At 42.3% G+C, this 23,111-nt stretch overlaps 1 protein-coding gene and 2 long non-coding RNA genes across 3 annotated transcripts in view; 2 read left to right on the forward strand and 1 right to left on the reverse strand.

The window, feature by feature from the left end:
- Window positions 1–23,111, forward strand: part of LOC139772800 (uncharacterized) — a 67,655-nt gene that overhangs the window by 30,206 nt on the left and 14,338 nt on the right. The window lies entirely within an intron of this gene.
- LOC139772772 (uncharacterized) lies at window positions 5,678–15,709 on the reverse strand. The gene is made up of 3 exons (XR_011718197.1): window positions 15,384–15,709; window positions 8,245–8,347; window positions 5,678–6,896 (listed from the first exon to the last, which is right to left on the reverse strand). It is a non-coding gene; the product is annotated as an uncharacterized lncRNA (long non-coding RNA).
- Window positions 14,038–15,396, forward strand: LOC139772771 (very long chain fatty acid elongase 1-like). The gene is made up of 4 exons (XM_071706688.1): window positions 14,038–14,133; window positions 14,259–14,542; window positions 14,766–15,068; window positions 15,133–15,396. Exons 1-4 carry the CDS (start codon window positions 14,127–14,129, stop codon window positions 15,292–15,294), a joined length of 756 nt encoding a protein of 251 aa, XP_071562789.1. The 5' UTR covers window positions 14,038–14,126; the 3' UTR covers window positions 15,295–15,396.

The raw sequence follows: 23,111 nt of genomic DNA on the forward strand, positions 1-23,111 counted from the left end.
TCGAAGCGGATAAATTTTTTATGATGTAATGATCGAACGTCGCCTTTTTTTCATATTTTATGCGCAAATTGTTTTTCCTGAATTCTAACGAAAAGAAATATGCAACGTTTTATAACAAATTATTTAAGTACGTTTTGTAAATTATTACTCTAAAATACGGGTAAATATGAAATAACAAATTGCAATATCTAGTGCTTCGTGAAACAATAAATTCGCTTTCCCTTTAGAGATAAATTTTCCCACAAGTCTCACGTGCTAACGAATGTATCGCAGGTTTCGCGATACCGGAAATTCACTTAGTAAGGTGTAATTATCCCGTACAACTCTCTCTCTCTCGTATGTTAAATCAAAATCCCACGATCGGCGCTGCCCGTTGTACTCAATTATAGCATTTATAATGCGGTGTGTCATCGGTAGGGCAGCGGCAGTCACGCGTTATTATTCGCGAGAAAGAGCGTATATACCGCGGTACCGAGTGTTTCTCTTGGCGCGTATACGCCCGTAATATTCGTTTAGCCCCGTGCACGTGATCTTTGGAAAGTTAACGATAGGTTCGGTACCACCGGCACGTTTAACCCCTTCCTCGTTCAGCCGCATTATGAATATACCCCGGATACGCGTGAGCGCTACTTCGCACGCCTTCGCATTTACCCCTCTTATATCTTATCGATTTTTTTTTCATCGACACTGAATTGCACTCGGCGATTCGCGATCAAACGCACAAATAAAATCAATGTTGAATAAAGATCCTTTTGAATTTGAGATGTGTAGTATTCATAAATTGTGTAGATCAAAGTTTGCGGTTGAAGTGAATTCACATCGTCCGGTTCGTTATGGATGCATCGGTAGAAGATTAAAGAATTTTGTGTCCTATACACGAAAAATTAAATTGCAATTACAATTTTCAAAGATTTAATTGCGTCGTTTTGCTGTCAGTTTTGTAATTTTTTTTTCCTGACTAAACAACGAGTTCTTGTCTAAAATTATCGCTTGTAGTTAATTATAGTTGAGACGCTAGGCGTGTATTCGCGCGCGATTTACTCTCCGCACAGGGACGGCGCGCGGGCGTGGGATTACACGTGTTTCAAAAGAACGGTCAGCCGACACGCACGTGAGACAGAAGACGACGATTGGGCGCCGGTAAATATGCGGGGGCCTCTCCGGTGTGTTTATTCAAATTCGGTTCGACACGCGGAAAACAAGCGTGCGCATCGCGCGCGATGGACACGCGAGACTTGCGTGCACGTAGTGCAGTATACCTACGTACGCGCTCATCAGCTAAGTGCTCCCGACGCTGTCTCCTGCCGGTTTACGCGCGTACGATTTGTTTTAGCAAATGAAGAGGAAATGGGTACCGTCAAATTCGCTTAATTTCGGCCGTACCTACTCAAGCCACGCACGCACTTAACGCTGTTATCGTTGCATTTCACGTGCGCTCGCGTATCATTAATCTGCATATTTATCATTGGTCCGAAACACTTGTGTCGTTATGAAATAATCGTCCCAGCTTTGCACGATTATTAAGTCGATTTATTGCAATACTTAGTCCGATAATATTTAATGTATATTTTGTACGAATAATAATGAAAATAAAATATGAGGATTATTGCATAGCAACACGTACAGCTTCAATTTGCTTTAAAATAAAAATAAAACGTAAAATGTGTTGCAATATTAAATCTCGTTTAAAAAACATTATAATCCAAATATTACAAAAATGAAGAATATTTTTTGAGATGTATGAATATTATTTTATGTTCTCAACAACTTTTCGCGCATCAGCATAAATCTACGCTCTCAGTTTACATGCCTATTCATTGTCGAGCCCGTGGGATTCATTTTAGGTGGATGTTACCGTTATCATCAGATCAATCTTCGTATCAGCCCTAAAACGTGATGTATCGATCTCCGCGGACGCGGCGCAAATAATGTCGTCGCGCGTAACCACCGATGCCGACTAATGAATTCTTAGTGTCCGCGCGCTCGGTTCTCGAGCATTCCCGGACACGCGAGCTCCTCGTGGAGGGTTAATTTAATACACATAGATCGCCCGCAGGTATATCCACCCAGCCAGGTATCTTCCGTCTCCACCCTACGTCGACGAGCAGACCGCGAAACCGACGCCGCGCCGCGCATAATACTCCGTTATATCCTTCCGACCCCTCATTCGTTTACCCTCGCGCGCGCGCGGGGGTTGGAAAGAGTTATATCCACGATCTTCTATCAGCGCGCCACGGTAATGAGAACACGACGATCATTGAAATAATACGCCACGGTGAAATGAGATATGCCACCTTACTTGCGTACGTGCCCCTATTGTGCGCCGAGCAGAACGCGGGACGTTTTGTCGGGAAATGCAGAGATGATGTAAGTGCATCTCGAGGGGTAATCACTCCCAATGACAGTTGTATCGAGTAAATATATTTGAGCGAATGTATACGCGATTATTTGTAATTAACAATACAAAACGTGACAAAATTTTAAAGAAATTGATCTTTCATTAGTTGAAAGTTTATATATTGATTTATTTGAAATTGAGAACTTGAGGATAATGTCCCTTATTTTTTCAATAAGTCATAATCTACGTTTTACTTTTGTTAAGATTTATTAACCATGCGAGATATTGGAAGTGCAAGATTTCAGGTTACGGTGACAGGTCGTTGTACCGATGAATGCTGGCGCGTACTATTCTTCCGGATTTCCGTTCGCGGCAGAAAATTCCAAATGGCTGGGAGAAATCTGATAACGGTTGTCTCCCGGGGCTTGAGCGCGTCTAAGATGTTCCGCTATCGAGTTTATACGATCGTCTCAAGCGGACTGTCTCAACGCGTCTCTTTAAGTCGCGTGGCTATGTGTGAGTACGGGGCGTTGAGAACCTCGTTAGATCGATCGACGGAGTGGCGCGCGAGTGTCCAATTATCATGATTCTCTTATCGAGTACCTTCCTCGGCTCACCGCGAAGTGGAGGAACTCGGAAAATGGCCCCCGAATAAATCAATCGGCCGCCGAACTTCCCGATCCGACTTCGTGATCGCGTGCGCGGTCGATGCCTCCGGGAGGAGAGGGGGGATCGGGAATTGGCATAAACTTCGGGGGGCTGATTGTCCGTGACGAGCTCATCCGGGCCGATTTTATGGCTATGTAACGTGTATCCCGCTTTACTACCGCGATGTTCCCATTTATCGTGAATTTCACTCTCGCGTCGCGGAACTCGTTACGAAATGTTCCGAGAACACGTTATTACGGGACGCAGTCGTTAGACGACGAATATTACTGCGGTGTGCATTTCCGTAGAATTTTCCTAAATTAACGAAATTTCGTTGTTGCGCGATATAGCCCGCGTCTTTGCTGCGTCTAATAGACAAACGATATTATCGAATGATCACGATATCACATGTCTTCGTCGAATTCTTCCCCAATTTGCCACTTATTTGTAATAAAAATGGCAATTCTACGTCGTAAACGGACACGAACGGGTCTTACGTCTATCATAGGCTTTTGAGTTGTACAAAAACTGATCGTTAAATATATGCTTATACTCAGAACGATTGAAAATTAATTGATAAAAATAACAGGAAGCGACAACGACGGCGTATAGTAACTTGGCCAGCGAGAATTTCGATTTCGCGTTGGAAATTAAAACGTATTTCACTTTACGCGTGTAATGGGAGCGGAAGCGTTAAGCAACTACCACCGCGGGGGGTGGCAGAAAATATCGGTCCGCGTGCAGTAACATTTTATCTCGCGCCGATCCCAGCGATATCATCGAGCCCCAAATTTTCGAGGATTTTGACCGTGCGAGCGGATCGGCCGATTCGTATCGGAAGCTCCGGTGGTTCCACCACCGCGACAAAGTTGCGTGGTGAATACACGATAGGGTCGCGGCGACGACCATAGGTGGTGGTCTCAGGGCGCGGGGGAGGATTACACTCTCTGGCAACCTAACCCATATCGCGTTGAGGATGGGATAGCGCGAGGGGTGGCGCGGCGGTGATCCACCCGCGCATTCGTCCATCGCGTCCGTACTAATCTGTGGTCCAGTCGTAAACCGTTTAATTCCGCACCGTGATAAACCGCGCCCGCCGTTTATTGCCTGCGCCACCCCGGGTCACTCTGCCACCCCCCTCGGAAAACCACCCTCACCCGGAGGATCGTACGAGTCTCTGCGCTCGTGTGCGACGAGTTCATCCGGGCGAGTGTAATTAATAGATATTATTTATTCCCAGTGCGTTTACGGTCGTTGCACCGATAACCGGTCGAATGACAAATCGACAGAGCAATCTATATCTTTTTGTGTGTAATAATATACAATGTACAATAAAAATTATTATTATTATTACACGTTTTCTTAAATGTCGACTTTAAATGGGTAAATGATGATTTTTTACAGCGTATTTCGTGAGATATGACTTAATTAGGTCTTTCCCTCCCGTTTGACCCTTTTATTTTTACGCGAGAAAGGTGGAGAAGAAAGAGGCCGCGGTGAATAGCGAAATTTCAGAGGGGGAATTTTCATGCTGCCTTTTAATCCTCTTTTACGTTTCACGGTGGTCAAAAGAGCTTTGGTGTTTTTTTTTTTAACTACAACGAAGGGGGATCAAAGAGCACGAAGATCGGTCATCGTCATTGGCACGGAATGTATTTAATCGTTTCATCAGCGTTCGCTCTACATTGTATTTTCCGATTAGTTGATTCACCCGTAAAACACGCGTATATTTTTGCCGTATATGTTTCTCAAAGCATCTGTTACTTTTTCGAGAGCACCTGTCCCACGAAACCTTGTAGTAAGCTTAAATCCTTAAAATAAAATCCGATAAGCCAATTTCGCATTCGATTTCGCGATTTACGTCCATTCCTGCTCAGGTATCGCTTATTTAATGCCGTCGGAGACATCTATCAATTTAATTGGGCAATGTTAATTCCGCCGACGATGGCCTATAAACCGTGGGTGTATTGCTAACGAGACGCAGTATGGGGTAGTTCGGTTTCCCTGGGTCCAGCCGCGATTGCATATATATTGCATATCCTGAGCGAATACAGCGAGCGAGCGAGCGCGCGCGCGAAAGAGAGAGAGAGAGAGAGAGAGAGAGAGAGAGAGAGAGAGAGAGAGAGAGAGAGAGAGAGAGAGAGAGAGAGAGAGAGAGAGAGAGAGAGAGAGAGAGAGCGCCGAAGCTACTGGCTACTGTTAATCAGTTTAGAGTTTATGTCCCTCCATAAACCCGGGCGGTCCCCGTCTAGATGTCATTAATAAAACCCCCGTTGATAACTCGAAAAGTCGCAAGATATAACCGGACGGGTAACATCGTCGTCGTCGTCGTCGTCGTCGCTCTGATCGTCCCCGTGGTGGTTGTGAAGTGTATAAACTTTTGTACACGTGGAGTGCTCGTTATACGTCTCGACGAGAGAGAAGAATTTATTGCCGACATCCGCATCACTCTTCTTCGAATATAACAGCTTTTTCATTTCGATGATGGCGCTCTTAATCTAGCGTTTCGGATAATTACCAGGATTACATCGATGTCTTCGTAGATTTTTTTATTCTGCCGACCGAGTTAACTTTCAGATAAGCAAAGCTACGTAATTGGAAAGGCTCGTTAGTGCAACGTTAATTGCGATATCTTTGCAATGACTTTATCTATAATTTTTTAATAACTTTGTCATCGGTGACAAAAATATGTGCAAGCTTACAATTTTTATTTAACGATTATTTTCATACATGACTTATTTTGTCGAGTGGTGTGAAGATTATATATGTCCAGTTTCAGTTTTTTTTTCCACGATTTTGTTGCGAGTTAGGTATTTTCGATATCGCCCGAACGGTGTATGGAAAAAAGATAGTCCCTTCAAATATCGGCGTATGATAGCCGGCTATGATATCGCGATGGCTCTCACACATTTTATAGGATTAAAACTCAGGCACGTATCGGCGTATTTGTGTGTGCGTGTGGCTGACTGATACATTTTGAGTTTTAACGATGATCCGGGCAATAACTTCGGGCTTAACTGTGGGGTGAGTTGTGGCTTTCGCTCGATCACCAATCATTGTTTATGCCTCTAGTAATTAACTAATGTTCTTCTCTATGCAAATTACGCGCCGTTTCGTGTTTCCGTCCGATACATCGCGCGGTCAAAATGAATTATTAATGCTGAGAGCACATCTCGGAGACGTAAAGAATAATTGGAATTTTTATTTGTATGAAATGTGTTAAATGTACAATATTCCAATATTATTTTTAATATGTTTGAAACAATTTCTATTACAAAATTTATTAAAAATCCGGATGAATTGTTTGATAATAAATCTTTCGTGGAATTTAATATTAATGGAATGGCGAATGCTTCACAATCGAATGTAAAATTATATAAACTGAATTTTCGTCTTACTATCAGAGATATCATGTGTAGAACCGCGATTCTAGTCAGTACAGCTGCGGTGCAAACTATGACCATAGAATGTTGCAACGTAAGCATCCCTTAACTGTTTCTCGCACGTTTTCACGCCCTCCCGCGAACACACGTGCGCTCCTCCTGGCAAGCGAAGCGCATTTGCATCGTCAGACGGGTAACGGCAGCAGCGATGCGACGTACAATAATTATTACGATCGGGAGGCCGTGGAAGGGCATGTAGCATCGCGTACATCGCGTACGTAGCTGCGTAGCTTGCGTAAAGGCGGGAAGGCGATAAGATCGAATGCGTGTGTCCCCGCGGGCACCCTCCTGTCGCCGTGTCTAACGCGTGAGACACGCACGGCCTTACGGTGCGTGCTGCGTGTCTGCTCGAGCCGATGCCCGGTCCTCTCTCCTTCGGACGTGCGAGGACGGTTGCGTGCATGCAGACTGACCTTCGCAACAGCGCGTACGCAAGGGACAGTGTCTCTCAAGCCTTTGATCGCTGCCTGCAAAGAGAGAAATATTAAGATGTGTTGATTCCATGAGGGTGAATTGAGAAATACTTGTGGTACTTTGAAGATATATGTGAGTCACGTTTGCTTTTTAAGTAAGCGATCTTGCGTAGGCGGAAGAACTTTGGACACTAAGGCATATCTCCGAATTTGAGAAACGCTGGATGTCAAAGGGCCTCGAGGCTACTCGCTCAAATTGCGCCACTTTCAATTAGTTTCGAGGGCGAATCATCGTGATAAGGAGTATTATTTGTGCTGGTTTACTTCGGAACCGCTACTAATTCTACACTCGTTCGTTATTTCACGTGATATTTTACACATTACAAAAGTTCTATCCATACGTGTGCGCGCTTTACATTTATCCGGAATGATTTATATTTTTCTACCTTTTAATAATTACTGTTGATATTTATTTTATTTACCTATGTACGAAGTGTAAAGGATATTTATATCTCTCTTAAATGCTTCTTCTTTTCGTTACTTTTTTCTGCTATCACTTAAACCTGCTATCGATTTTCGATTATTTATACTTGAAAATTCGTAGAAGGTGCATGCCGTGACGACGTTCGTCGCGGTACATCGACTCGAAATCGCTTGTGCGCCGTAAATGTGTACGACGGAATAGTGCACGGATAAGAGTATGATCCATTAGCCGTAGGAGAAGGTAATATGGCATTAGCACGCGCGAAAGGGCGTGCTGACCTATCCCACTCACGGAGGTCGTACGAAAGGGGAAAAGGTAATGGGTGGAGGCGCCGACCCTTCCTCGTCATCGTTGGCACAGTTAATTACCGTCGAATATGATTTCACAGACCGAAGAAGAGTCAGAAGTGCACACTTATCGTGGACCATGTAATCGGCAGTTTCGCGTATGTAACCCGCTGGAGCGATTACGTTTTAATGGTTATCCCCGTAATTATCTTGTACCGACAGAAATGGTACATTTATTCGCCGAGATTGAAGCCTTATCATCAGTTCCGCCTTGATGGAATATACATTTTAACACGAGATAAATTATTGAAAAACGAAAATATTTTAAATTGTAACGTATTACAAAATGTCAAAGCTGTTTTTTTCACTTCTTCGTAGCGTTGTCAATTAATTAAGCATTTACGTGTGAATAAGATGGAATATTTTCGCGCGTCTCACAAATGCGTTCGTCGCTCTCTCGTCTGTATATACGAATAAAGAAAACTAGACCGACTGGCTGGCACCGCCGGTGCAGTTTCGGTGCACGAAACGCGAGAAATATGAAATTCGTTTCCTCACGGACTTTGAATTGGTATATTATTCAAAGTGTTTCTCACGGTTTCGGCTCAATCTTTCGCTTCTTTTTCCTTACGTCTTTTCATCGTCTGGTCTTTCCATCCGCCTCCTTTTCATTTCATTGAATCCGTGCAGCTGTATCCCACAAATCCAGGCGTAATTCCAATGTTTTCCATAGCCTATTAAACGATTAAAAACATTAAATTAAACTCATAAGATAGTTTCGTACATTACCGATTTATATGCTACTTACTACTATGAATGACTTTTTTATATGTTATTTATTGTGAATATAGTTTGAAAAGAAGCAAAACGAATATGATAATATCAATACCGTAAAAAACAATTTGGATGGTCATAATTTTGAAAATATATTACTGAGTTATACTGCACATTATTATTTTCGAACTTTTAAAAATACTAAAATATAATGATATTTATACAATTTATTTATATGTATCAGTAATTATGTAAATTATACGAGTCGACTTTTGTCGATTGTATCGCTTCTCCTACGAGGCGTTATCGTCGTTATTAGCCATTGAGGATCTGTCGAGGCCGTGGCGAACGCGGCTGTTAAATTTCCGAGGATACGCGGGTATTCTGGCGACTCTGGAAAATGTCGGTTGATACGCGACGATCATTTGTCAGTGTGACGTACTCTCGCGTGCACGTACGTATGAAGGAAAGCGGGACGCGGACCGAAAACTTTTATGACTTTTAATCAGACGAACGGCTGGGCCGAATGCCGTGATGCGAGTTCATTTGCGCTAATGAAATCAGTGTTATCTCTTCCCGAGGCTCGTATTGCGCCAACTGCTATTCCGCGCAGAACTGTATTATAAACCGTAATGGCTGTTGTCCAAATGCTCCGAAGTCTGCAGTAAAGAGAGAAAGAAAGGGAGAGGTAGAGAGACAGAGAGAGAAGAAAAATAACTGTGTATGAAGCACATTTATGTATGTATGTTTCTATGTCTACCAATAATGCTACGCGTCAACAATGCTACTTCATTAGAATCGTGCTATTATTACAGCTATAATGCTGTGACGATGATGCTCTTTGATCCTAAAGAGTACCTATGAAGATAATGGGTCTGTTTTCTGTTACTGAACTGGCTGCACTAGTTCAGAGTTTATCTTTTTTACTCCACATTGGGAGGAAAAAGATAAACTCTGAACTAGTGCAGCCAAGTTCAGTAACAAAAAACAGACCCAATATTATTACAGTTTTTATTGCTAGTCACATCATGTTAATGATTACTATGTAGTATCCTTAGATAAAAGTTGAAGGATAAGCTTACGATATCTCGATAATTGCTTGTCGGAGGAAAAAGAGAAGAATATTTTTACATGCAGCATATATGAGAATGAATTTTTTTTCAAGAGGCAAACGACGATACAGATACAAAGCACCTTGAACTTCCTTCGCATTCTGGCATATACAGGCTTAATTAATGTTAAAACGATGCTTTACATGCAAAAGACATTTGTATCATTATGTCTTTTAACAACTCTGTTGACGGTAAATATTAAAATGTATTACAAGGTGACAAATGTCTCATGAATAACTAAGTATTAAGCATAGAATAAATATTCATTTAAGCATAGTATTAGCAAGTAGTATTCAATTTATTCATTGTAAGTCAATAGTCAATAGTTTTGGATTAATATCTGCATTGTGTTTCGAGTTGTAAAATGACATGTCTACGACTAAAAAATTCGTGATATCGTTGACATAAATAACTTATCCTCGATATTCCGACGTATCATCTATGCTCTCTTATGGAAATCCCTGACAGTATCGCGGCGGGATAACTCACGCGCTTACGTGACTGCGGACGGTGAATTAACGGCGAAGCGATTTCGCGGCATTATATCGCCGGCTACTTGGCAAATGGAGACGGCATTATATCTCGCGGCACGTGCTGCTTGGTAATCAGGCGGAGTACCTGGCTGCGTGGCGGAATATTGCAGGGTTTCAGGTTCGGGTCCACTATTTTCCGCGACGACGCGCCATCCGTCCGCGTATGGCGTGCTACCAAGTATTATCACGCTCGCTCCCGTCGTCGGTTTCGCAGACGACGCTCTTTAATAATATCTCATCTGGTTTCCTACCCTCCGCGCGAACGAAGCGCGTTTCGACTTTCGACCGGCGATTAGCGTCGTGTGTTCCGCGCTGAAGCGTTTCAAATTAAATGGCTTGGTGCACCTGAGCCCTGAGCCCTGAGCCCTACGACGCCGACGAAAATGTCACGATGCGTGAAAGAAAAGAGATGACTAGACATATTTCACTGTCGGTCCATATTTCATTTTTATAATAGCCTTCAAGCCAATTGTTTGCCAGTGATTTTGTTCGTAGAAATGGGATTCGGCAGATAGTTAAAAAAATAATTTAAGAGACAACTAAATGTTTGTAATAAAAAAGATAAATACTAATTACAGAATTTGAGTTTGAAACCGCTTGCGCGCACAGAATAAACTTCGAACAAAGAAGTGCCGAGCGAATACTACCCTTCGTTGTTTGAATAGAAATTGTGGAATAATAGCGAATAAGTGCAAGGATCTTGATCTTGTAACATTATGCAAATGAATACGCGGAGGAAGTCCTGAGTTTCTGTAATCTAGATTTTTGTTCTTTTAAGGATCTTCGTGATTTCGATATTATTCCTTAAATGTTTTCACATAAATGCCCGAATAATAACGTATTTGCATATGATTCTTATTTTGACAAATAAATTTTTATTAGATACGATAATTGGTTCACGGTGTTGGTTTCTTTGTTTCATATGTGTGTTTAAGTTACATCGCGCGTGATCTACAGTATTTTATTTGTAGCTATTGCAGTGTGTATCGTAATTTTGTATTTATTAAACGTAGAGAATCCAGAAAAAAAGAAATAATTTATGGGATGAGGATGCGGTATTTTTATTTCATCGATGAGTTAAAAACCGTTCTTAGGAAGCGTTTTCCCACAGAATAGTCCGAATAAAAGAGTCCCCGTAATAATAGGTTACCGTCAGGACTCGCTTCTCTAGCCACGTCTATTCAACCTGTCATTCGCGTTTTGCGGTCGCTATTGTGATTTGCAATGGTAACCCTTCGCACATCCTGTCTATTGTCGCGAAAACGTTTGCTCGTGCTCCTACCGCTTCCTCCTTTTCTGCATGTTCCCTATTTTTCCTCGTTTCTTTGCACTTGTTCTGGAATTCTTTATCTGTTTCTTCAAGCTTTTCTCCATTAGTAATTATACTTGCACAACCGTAAAACTACGCAAGCACTTTATTATATAAACAAGTTCACTTGTAATAATTATATACCTCTATTTTTTCCGAGAAAACAAATGATTATTTGAAACTTTTTTGAAGAGCAAATACAACTAATTGACAGGTAAAATCTTTACGTAAATTATAAATTTATATTTTGCTTAAGCATCTTATTAAAAAAAAAAAAAATTGGTTACGTAAAGTGGAAAATATAAGATTCCGAAGATTCGATGTTTTCTCTATCCACCCTTTAGAAGCCCTAAGAAAATAACGTATCGTAGACACATAATATGTAGAGCAAGTGAACCGTGTAAGTAATGGTTATCCCAGGTCAGTCTCGCGAGCAATCAGAACGGAACAAATTGGGACGAGAGCGATTATCAAGTCCCGCAGGGCGGTTTCACATTGTGTAGCAGGCGACATATGGTTGACGTTTCGTTACTATTTTATGCACAACTTGCTTAAATACCGTGAAACTTTTTCGTCGTTTGCAATGAAGGCAGGAAAGGGTGGAAGGAAGGAAGCTAGCGTGGAGCACGTAAGTAGCACGTAAAACCGTCTCTCTATTTCTTTGCTACTTCCTTCGTGCGGATGTCTGATTGTAGGTTCCGGAATATATCAATTGTACTTCGTTTTGGTTAGAGACTTCTTGACTTCCGCTCGTACGTTGAAGTTTGCTCGTATATAACATGCAATATACAATATAATATTTTTCAACGTCAGGCAGGAATGTGTGATAGTTTCAATAATGTTTATATGCGAAAAAAATTAGTCGATCAATTGCGATCTGCGATGGATATTAATTGTTTTGCGCAGGTATTATCTAATAGTCAATAATCATACGCTAATTGCATTTTTCGTGTATAAGAGCAAGTTCTCAGAATGGAGGGCTGTGTTGACGGAATAATTTGCAGCTACGGCAACTACGCACACGTGTTAGCTTCGACAATCTGGAAAGTGGTTAAGCATTAAAGCCGAAATTCCTAGCTAACCGTGCACCAGGACGACGGACGGTAACGTCGACGACGCCTCGAGGCGGTGCAGTTGCAGGCAGCGAGCTGCAGCGAGATAGGCTAACGTCATAGGCCGTCCCTGGGGTGCAACTATGCCTTTGGCTTTGATGTTACCCACGGTTACGTCACGTGATCGTCCGCTATATCGCAGTTAATGGCCGGGGCCGCATAGGAACGCGGCATTATCGAAGGGAGTTTAAAGGGACCCGAGGAAGGGGGTGGATGAAGGGGATAGAAGGGCGAGTAGAGCCCACCGGTGGATCCGGCGAGGCGGAAGTCCTGGACAGCCTCCGGATGCTTCGTGGCGCCTACGGCTAGCGAGACACATTCGCGCTGCACCGACGCATCACGCAAATGCAATTATCCGCGACGATTCAACCGCTCCGCGTCTGCGAACGACGCCGCAGCAGATTCGGATTGCGTTCTGGATGGTAGACGCTGCGCGATGAGGCGACAGAGAAAATCACGCGTAAATTATAAGATCAAGGCTAGCTTCAAGATACCTGTGCGCGCCGATTAAATAGGAAGCAAATAAATAAATAAGTTGATTAATTCAATTTAATAAATTATAGATCTACTAGAGCATAATTAGCGCAATAACTTGAAGATTTTATTCTTAACTTAAATCTTCTTAGGGTACTTATATGGTAATACTGCCTATGGGACAATTAGTAAAGTTTTCAAGAGAGACAAAAAACTGTACCAAAAGTGAAATATACAACTATCTATGTAATGAACATTCTTGAATGCACATTGAAACTTATTAATTGTATTAATTATATTGTAAATAATATGTATGATCATTTACGACTTTAGTCTACGGAATGATGATAAGGAAAAATCGAAGCCAAAAAGTGCATTTGGAGAAAAATGTTACATAGACGATATGCTTTTTTCATATTCATACGTACAACATTTAATTTTTAGGCATTTTTAATTTATTGAAACATTTAACTAAATCTTCTTATTTAGGTATTGTATTATTGGCATTCAAGTATGTAGGGTGTTTCAGGGTTAAATGTCCTAACTTAAAATATGAATTTGGAACCTCAAAATAAGAAAGAATTTTCCTCTGTAGGTATGCCCGTAAACGCTTTGTTTAAGAGATATTGATATCTCTAACATTTTTTATTATAAAATTTTATGAAAGTATTATCAGGTTATGATAAATTTTAAGTGCAAGCTTGTTTTATTGTGTAAACTTCCTGTTTAGATAATGCTATATAGTACACGGAAAAAAAGATTAGCTACTATAACTAATATAATCGTAGTATATGGATAACATTTTTTGCAGGGGAAACGAAACGTTTTGCTGTTGCTAAATCATAGCTCTCGCTGCAAAAAATATAGCTCTTGCTGCAAAAAATATAGCTCTCGCTTTTTTCCACATTTCCGCTTTTTTACGACTAAATTTAGCTAAATTTTTTTTTAAGTGTATGCATAGTATATAATCATGGCGATCGTTTGTAATGAACAAGGTAAATAAATTTCTTTTTGTATTATAAATCTGCATAATATATAATAGCCATGAATATGTAATTTCGTGAATATATAACATCAGTAGTTTTTAAGTTGCGGTTTCTCTTCGGAGCTGCTCAGTTTTATTTGGGCATCGCTAGGAGAAACATACTTAAAGTAAAACTGTGGCTCAACTGGAATCTAAACATTATAATTCGGAAATAATGGCTAGTAAGTTCTAAATATACATATATCAAAGAAATTTTAAAGATTTAAAATTTCTTTTAGAAGGGACACTACAAAAAATCCCTCTTATTATTTTTCGTCAAAATTATGTGTTAACTCATATTATATAGATTTCATAGATGCACGAACGATGAAATGGCTATTGTTATCTTCGCCGATGCCAATTATTTTTATATTGCTGGCTTATTTATACGTCGTCTACTTTACTGGACCGCAATTTATGAAAGACAGAAAACCGTATTCGTTGAAAAGGTTTATACAATGTTACAATCTTTTTCAAATTGTTGCAAATTTTTGGATAGTGTTTAACATCATGACAGATGGTAGACCGTTCACTGCCGTGTGGAGATATTGCGAGTCACTCGATAAAATTTGCGGTCGTAACAGTGAAAAGGTATGTTAAGCTTTTAAATTGTCAAAAATAAGGAATAATTTGGATTTAAATTAGTACACTTTAAATATTTGAGAATTATATAATAAATAATTGTTACTCATACGACATACGCAATAATATTGATAAATTTGAACATGTGAATTTGGAGAATAGATATAACTCTGTAAGAATTAACAGAATTGAGATAATAACGATTTCGCAAATAGATATTTTCTTATTGCAGCAACTTGAAATTATATGGTGGACACTGTTGCTTAAAATAATTGATCTCATTGAAACCATAATATTTGTATTGAGGAAAAAAGATCGTCAGGTCTCATTTTTACACACGTACCATCATATTTCCACGGTTATCTATGTTTGGGCGACGCTCAGACACTCTGCGCACAGTTTCCTCATGACTATAATAGCGCTCAATTGTTCTGTACACGTGATAATGTATTCCTATTATTGTCTGAGCACTTTTGGATCGAATATGCAACGAAGACTTCTACCATTCAAGAAGTGGATTACTCTTATACAAATGGTAAGCTCTGAATTTAATTCGTCGATATACTTGTTGATATTAAATATTGCTTTTATTAAAACAGGCACATATAGCATTCATAACGGTGGGCAGTTCGCAAGGTTTCATACTTAACTGCGGTGATACGAGTGTGAAATATTTTTCTGTCGCGACATTTCTTAATGGTATTGTAAACTTGTCATTGTTTTCCAATTTTTATAATTCTTATAAGAAATCGAAAACCTGATTGTGTGAAGTACAATTTTGTTGAATGAGGAATGAGCATTATTATTAGCTTGACAAAACTCTTCCTTCTATTTATTGTATTAAATATACCTGTATGCACGTATGTGTATGTGCTGTTTTTGCTTATTATTCCACAATTTCCTTTTATCATGTACAACAACGAAGTAGCGTAAAACGGTCCCGTAGAGGGTTGCATCTTTGCATGTTGGAACATCTTGAAAGTTGAAAGATAAATAAGTTGTCCGGTACAATATCTGCGTGCACGTGCTGCGCACTCCAGTCTCGTGCATTCCAGTCTCATCAGGGCAGGTGATAGTATCTCACGAGCGTGCCTTAAGTGCTAATTTCGCGAGCGTCACATTTCCCACGTTTGACACGGCGAATCCTCGGGAGAGCCCGCGCGTCCACGTCGATGTCTACACGCGCGGCGGCGTACATAATTCTGGATTTAGTGTCGCGTTAGGCCGTCTGAGTTTGAGGATCCCCCGTAGTCCCCCGAGTGGCGCGAGATACCGCATGGCCAGCCGTGCAGCGTGATTTGTGGACGTCAATACGGGGGTTATGCGTGACGTATCTCACCGATCATAATTACATCCTGTTACTGGAGAGATCCCAGCGCCACGGTTTCTCCTCCTTCCTCCTTCCTCCTTCCTTCCTTCCTTCCTTCCTTCCATCCGTCCGCTCGTATAGCTCGTACCGCTCGACTGTTCTCTCTATATCTACGATGACATCCTCCAGAACTTTCTGATTTATCGATCCTGTAGAGAAATGGAATAGCTCAATCTTTCGCTGCCTTGTTGACAAAGCGTCGCGAATTTATTCGAGGAGATTATATCTTCTACACCGCCCAACAGTTTCGATCGTAAATTAATTTCTAATTATGCATGATCGATATCACTTGTTATGGGATAAGGGTCGATTTTAAGTCGATTTTATCGTGCGTATTGAAAAAGGGTCACAAAGATATTTTTATATGGATTTGCGCCGTATACATAGATAATCTGACTTTACGTTTATTGCCCGGATCATTGCGAGCTTCCTTTTTTTGTGGACAGTGATATACGATATTTAAACGGACGCAGTTTAATTTCCATCAGCAACTAGCTGCTTATTTCAAACGTATTTCGACACTTCCAAAAGTGGCTTCTCCTCCTTTCGATGTTCTTTGAGACGGAAGTCATAATCTTACGTGGCTGACAGGTAATAGCCGAACATCATTGTCGCCACCCTTTGGCCCGCGTACACACGGCTATTGTGCTGCTTTTTTATTTTTCTTCGCATCGCGTTTAATAGCGACAACATTGTCAGTAAATCACACCTAGACTTGTGAACCTAGCGCAACTCTGGGCGAGGCTATTAGTATAAATACGGTTATAATGCAGGCCCCAGGGGTTGGAAAGGGTATAAACAGCTAGTAAATCAAGACCTGCGCGACCCTCCGGCAGCAGGGGTCTGCCACCGACTCGAAATCAGGGCGAACGTTTAGCGCCTCGCAATAGCGAGTGAGTCTTTTCTAATCGGCCGTTTTTGCCCGCCTGCTGCTCTTGCAGGTGGTCGTGTCGCGTTTACATCATTGTATGCGTTAATATTAAACGAGTCGCATAAGTTCGTTTTGATAAAAATGAAAGTATGGAGGCACGCAAACAAAATTTGCAAGTAACAGAAGAAAAATTGCAAGTAACAGTAGAAACAACGATAATATCGTGTTGTTTACCTCTACCGTAAAAAAGTAAAAATAGAAACGTAAGAAAGTAAAAATGAGTACACAGAAAAAAAAGAAGTGTTAAATCAAGACTCATATTCTTATAGCGTTTTTCATTGGCAGAATTAGTGCGCACTCAATGCACATTAAAGCCGTTGTATACTGATTTAATCTCTAATATTTAAAGTAAAATGCAAATATTTCGACTGATAAAATACCCAATACATATTTTACCAAATAGTACAATAAAGAATATTGAGGATTTCTTGACTTAACCAGTTTATATTAAACATATACTTTACGTTGATTTGTGTGTACGATGGCTTTAATGTGCACTGAGTGCGCATTTAGAAGAGGATTCTTGTATAAGCAAGAATCTATAAATCTTCTTATAAGAATTTCAACTTTTTATTTCAACTTTTTATTTCAACTTTTTTTCTGATTAAACCACGTATCAATAATACCTTCATTCAAACAATTTTTCTTCGTTTAACATAATTCATATCTCATTTCAAGATTATAAATTCTTGTATTCATATTCTTATATACAAGAATATGAATCTTGATTTCAACACTTCTTTTTTTCTGTTTACGTGCATACATTTCCATTTAAAATTGTATAAATTGCTTAAGTAATTTTAAAAACTGGTTTTGTGCAAAAGATGACATGATTACTAATGCGGTAAAATAATTTCTTCTCCCCCCCCCTCTCTCTCTCTCTCTGTCTCTCCTTTTTTAATACCAAAATATAATTTTAACGCATTAAGATTTACGATTCCGTAATGAAAACGCGAACTATATTTGTTTCATACTTTTTGGATAAACATTTGCCCAAATTTCCACCTCAGGATTTCCATGTTCTTTTCAATTAATCGTATTTTTCCTGATCTTATAAAATAAAAGGGATTTCTAAAACACGAAAGTAAAACGTAATTATTGTAATTCCAAAAGATATTGGCCCACTGATCATGGTAACTGAAAAGATCCGCGGGCAGATGACGGGAGACATCGCGAGTCCAACTTGTACGAGTCTCTCACGTAACATCGAGGACGTACCTCTGCCGAATTAATCCACCATTAATATTCGCGCGCCGAGGCGGAAGAGCCGGTCGAGTGTGTAAAGCTTCTCTCTAAACAAGCGGTTCTAACAAATGGCGAGACCGTCCACGTCCGCGTCTCCCGGCATGCCGCTCCTAATGCCGCGGCCATGTATGCATACGACCGGACGGTGATTAATGCCGGCGCGGAGGGTCAAGATCCTCGTCGATTAATCAAATTAAGGGTGGAAGCGCGAGATAAAACTCGCGCCGCTGGAAAAGTCCGGCGGCGCGGCCGATGAGAAATCGTCACCGTGCGCGTTCGCCCGTCCGATATTGCCGGTGTGACCGTTGAAAGAGAGAAGTCCGCAGGAGGGGGCATCGGGAGAGTCGCGCGCAAGTGTTGAAAAATGACGGGCATGACTTATCTGTATCGAGAATTGCGCTTGGCGGCCGTTTGGGAAGAGGCGTGACCACTGGCCTTTAGAGGCTTCGAGCTCCGATACATTCTGGACGGAGAGAAAACTGGACGCTCTAGTCTTGTTATGTTACACACAAGGTAGAAGGGGCTTAAGATCTCTCAGGTGTAAACGGAAATGTGAAATATAGTCCTGATATGATCTACCCAAGTTAACCCTGTCTGTTGATCGTTTTCCAAGGTAGGTTCATCGCTCGTCGTTCATCGCTTCAGCCGTGCGAACGAGGGACGGGTAAACGCGTCTGATGAGAATCAAATACGGCACCTACGCGTAACTGAATTTACGGGTCGTCGGGCGTTCTCTCGGCACCGCAGACGGACGCTATAGAATATAGATGGACCTCTTTCAGCGTCCGGCAGCGCCCCGCGATTACCAACGCGGCGGATCGGCGGGTCCCTCGAAACGATCAGTTAAGTCCCGCGCACGAATTCATATCTCGCGCATCGTTTGTCTCGAACAGAAGCTCGCAGGCATTCGTCGGGGACGTTTGAAGCGATGAGCTGCGGAGCGAGAGAAAGAGGGAGGGTTCTCGCCGAGTTCAGAGGGCGATCGCCGTGTGTGTACGAAGGTGGGACGACGTGCGGCAGAGGCGGGAGGAACGGGAGTGAAAGAGAATGAGGGAGATAGAGAGAGCGGGGCCTCGTATTCGCAAACACGCAAATTTCAAAAGGCACTCGACTATGTGATGTCGCGGCGGGCATGAGCGACGGGGCTCTCCGACGACGTATGCAAATACAGATCGAGCATGATAAATTGCTCTTGTCAAGCCACCCGGTATTTCGCACGAGCCTATAGAAACCCGTTTATCGCCGAGGTACGGATTCCGCATATAATCTCGCCGACGGTTGAAGGCAACGCCACGACGTGTCACGTCGCGCATCGCGACGGACGAAACTTTCGCGTGCGTTTAGTCGCCGCCGCCGCCGCCGCCGCCGATGACGACAACGACGGCGACGACGACGCCGCGACAGAGTGCGGCATATACCTCCGACGTCGTTATCGTTCGCCGCCGCCACTGCTGCGAATTTTAATGGAATAGTTGCGTTGTCGCCGCGGAACGATACCGCGGCTCGCGATTTGTCACGCCGGCAGAAACGCAGACGATCGTTTCGCCCTTCCCCGCGAATTCTCCAGGAAAGTTCTGATGCGGCGTACGAGTGGAATTAGGTGATACCGTACATCCTGAAAATTCCGCTCGCCCTCTTCTGTTACGTTCTTTCATACATCTCCCTTTCAATAAACGCGATTGACTATCGGGATTTCAGTAAAATTTGAGAAATTGCATGATTTACTTACTCGAACGGAAAGTCTCGCCAAATCAGACTTTAATTATTTTTTCCAACGTCCACTGGTGTTTGCGCGCGAGTTAGTATTCCAGCTAGCCAGTACGAGGCAAAGTCGGCAGCTGAAGTCTAGGGGGTTGCGATATTACCTCTCCCTTATGATTGCACCGAGCTGTCAACAATGTCGCTGCACGAACTTGAAAAGGCTCGTGACGTTCTTTCGGAGGAGAGGATCAGTCTTTATTTCTACCGGTCGCGAAAGAAAGCTCGCCGGCACTCGATTTAGGTGTAGATTCCGCGTCTAAATCGTTTCATTACAAGATTTCGTAGGGGGTCCCGGCGCATCTGCATTAAACGCAGCCCGGAACCGGTTCGCCAGCCTCGTATCAACCTACTAAAGCGTTTCTTTTTTCCACGTCGATTTATTGCTCGTCACGTCGTGAAAGATGTCGTCGACGAGCTCGCCACGGTTTGAGAATTGTTCCCGATGGAACGGTGGATATTGCGATAATAACCGGTTCTTGCGATAGTCCCAACAGATTAAATATACATTAGTCTTTATTATATGTGTTTATTTTAATAATTATCCAATGTTCCAATCTTAATCAGACATGTACGCCTGTCATGTTAGTATTGGCACGTAATGATTAGCATTAACATTCAACTTACTTTTATAAAAACAGTAGTCCCAATTTTTTGCGTAGATTTAAGCTGTTAGTTATCTCTCGATGTGATTATTTCCAGGTAAAAAGTTGTTTCTTTTTTTTCTTTCGTCAGAGGTTTCTTTCTATATTTTTCGACGTATTAAATGCACTAATGCTTTCAGTACATGGGCTTATATAACACCATTTCAGTTTGACGCATACACGCGTGATTATCGCGCATTAGGGTAGTAAATAAAACGCTCGCTAATGGAACATTGCAATACCGCGCACATTTCGCTTTCTCTGCATTATGTTGCCGTCGATCAGTACGACATGTATCAGGAATTCCAATTATCCGTGTGTTTTGGGTCATTTGTACAAGCACGGTCCCGCCTGTCTGTACGTAAAAATCAGATATCCCTTTTAACGTAAGGCATGCAATCAATTCACAATTATTCAGATATTTCCATTTTAGCTTCTTTACACAATTATCTTTGTGCGCGTATTGGCCAACAATATTAAAAGCTTGAAAACGCACAATTTATTTTCGATATCGTACATTCGTAGTAATAATGTCGAATTCGTATCAAAGCTACCGGATGTACTCCGTTGCCCTCGCATATTGCATTCCGTCGAAAGGTGTTCTTCATTCAGTACCAATCATGTAGAAGCGGAGGACGTATGCGGAATATTAGATTCGCGTTTCCTTTCGCGACGGTCGGGATCGCCGTCGCGTCACGTCCCGAAGGGCCATCGCGGTGGGAAGCTTGAAATGTGAGTCAGAACGAAAGCGAATGTAGTTGATTCGAGAAGTGATTCGTCGGGGAGCACCCACAGGCGCCCACGCCACGCCTTCAAACCGGGTCCCACTCCTTCGTATTTTCACCCAATCCACTCTGCCTCTTTTCCTTTGACCATGCTGCTTTTCACGTCGTTCCGGAGAGAGTTCTCGCTCGATGCGTCCCGTTTTCGAAAAGCGCCGTTCCTCGTTCAATCCGGCCGCTTTAGAGGGATGAAAAGGACCGTAGTCGGGTCGCTGGCAACACGCACATACTCATATATATACACACACATTCACACACACGCTAACGATCGGTCATCTGGTCGGACAAACAACCTCAACTCAAGAGATTAGGATAATATTGAACTCTCAATTCTATTAGTACGTTTCTGCAGATAACTATTTTAAATTAAATCACACACACAACCGAAGGAAATATGACCTGATAGGAAATTTCTGCACTCACATGGACCAAATTTTTGGCGTAAAATTTATTAATAATAATCGATGTGACATGCAGTATGCGAAATTCGCTTAAGATATTTGTGGAGAGCAAAATTCGATTTCCTGATATCTCTGTTTCGTGATATCTCTATTTCATCGTATCAGCAGATGCACCTGTTTGTTTCTCAGAGGGTTCGAATTAAAATGATTGATAAGTCCCACTTCAACTGGGGCAGACTCATCGAGGGCTTCACGTCGATAATCGAAACGATTATAATCGCGATTAAACAATGAGAAATTAATAAGCGAGAATGGAAATACGATATGCTTACGGATATATTTTTCTTTCGCTTAATACGATTCGTTCTCAGCGATTCGTTTGCATCTCAGACCGGCGCGCCGTTCATTATCTAATTTGACTTTTACATTTTGTTCAGGCGTTATATTCAGATCTTGAAACGAGACGAGTTCCGCCTTGTTCGCCGTTAATACGTGACCCGTGTTGAAAACGCGCTAAAATAAATAATACCGTAACGACGTTGGATACTGCGCGTCCCGCCTCGCATTCAGATTTCAAGGAGAGAATAATTACCTCGCGCCGCCTAAAGCCCGTATCACACTAGCGGCTCACGGAAGCGTCGTAGCGCTTTCTTCGGCTCGGCAGAAGCGTATGTACCATTGAATAATGCAGCCAGCAGCGAGCGCGATTCCGCGCACGCACGTGACGCACCAACTGCGGCAAAGCGCGCGCGCGCGCGCGCGCGCTTTTTTCTCTCTTTTTTTTTTACGTCGCATCGTGCACAGGGAGAGAGGAGTGCATTCACCAGGAGGGCGCAATATCTGGAGGACCGCGTTTTGCCGTCCCTCCCTTCGTTCGTCCCTTTTCCACTCTTCATCCCTCCGCCTCCACTCCCCCTTCCCACTGGGTGCATGGGTCGTTGACCTGACCTGGTGAAACACATACGGGGGTCCTTACGCGGACTCTGAACCGTACGCAGCGTTCAGAGGAGAGGATTTTACACAGACTCCTTTGCGATGGAAAGGGGTAGGCGGTGGCGAACGACCGGATGAAAATATGAAAGCACGAAGGGAGAAAGAAAGAAAGAGAGAGAGAGAGAGTGAGTGAGTGAGTGAGCGAGAAGGAAAGAAGCGCGCATTCACATGCGAAAGGAGTCACATGCGCATTAAACTGTCTTCCTCTCTCTCTCTCTCTTTTCCCATTCAAACAGTCTTCTTTCTTTTCTTTCGTTATGTGCACGTCGCGAAACGTCGTTTATTCGCACCGCGGGCGAACCTCTCTTTCTCCGCTGAATACGCTCCTCCTTCTCTTCGTCCTCTTCGTCTGTCTTCTCCACTCTGGAAGCATCGTTCATTCGCACCCTGTGCCCTCGGAATATAGGACATGCGTAAGCCTGGCAACGAATCACGCGGTGATGTATGTCCCGTAC

Source organism: Temnothorax nylanderi, unplaced genomic scaffold (assembly GCF_030848795.1).
Source record: "Temnothorax nylanderi isolate EJ_2023f unplaced genomic scaffold, tnyl_v1.0 TNYL_tig0053_pilon, whole genome shotgun sequence".
In the NCBI taxonomy this organism is placed as follows: Eukaryota; Metazoa; Arthropoda; class Insecta; order Hymenoptera; family Formicidae; genus Temnothorax; species Temnothorax nylanderi.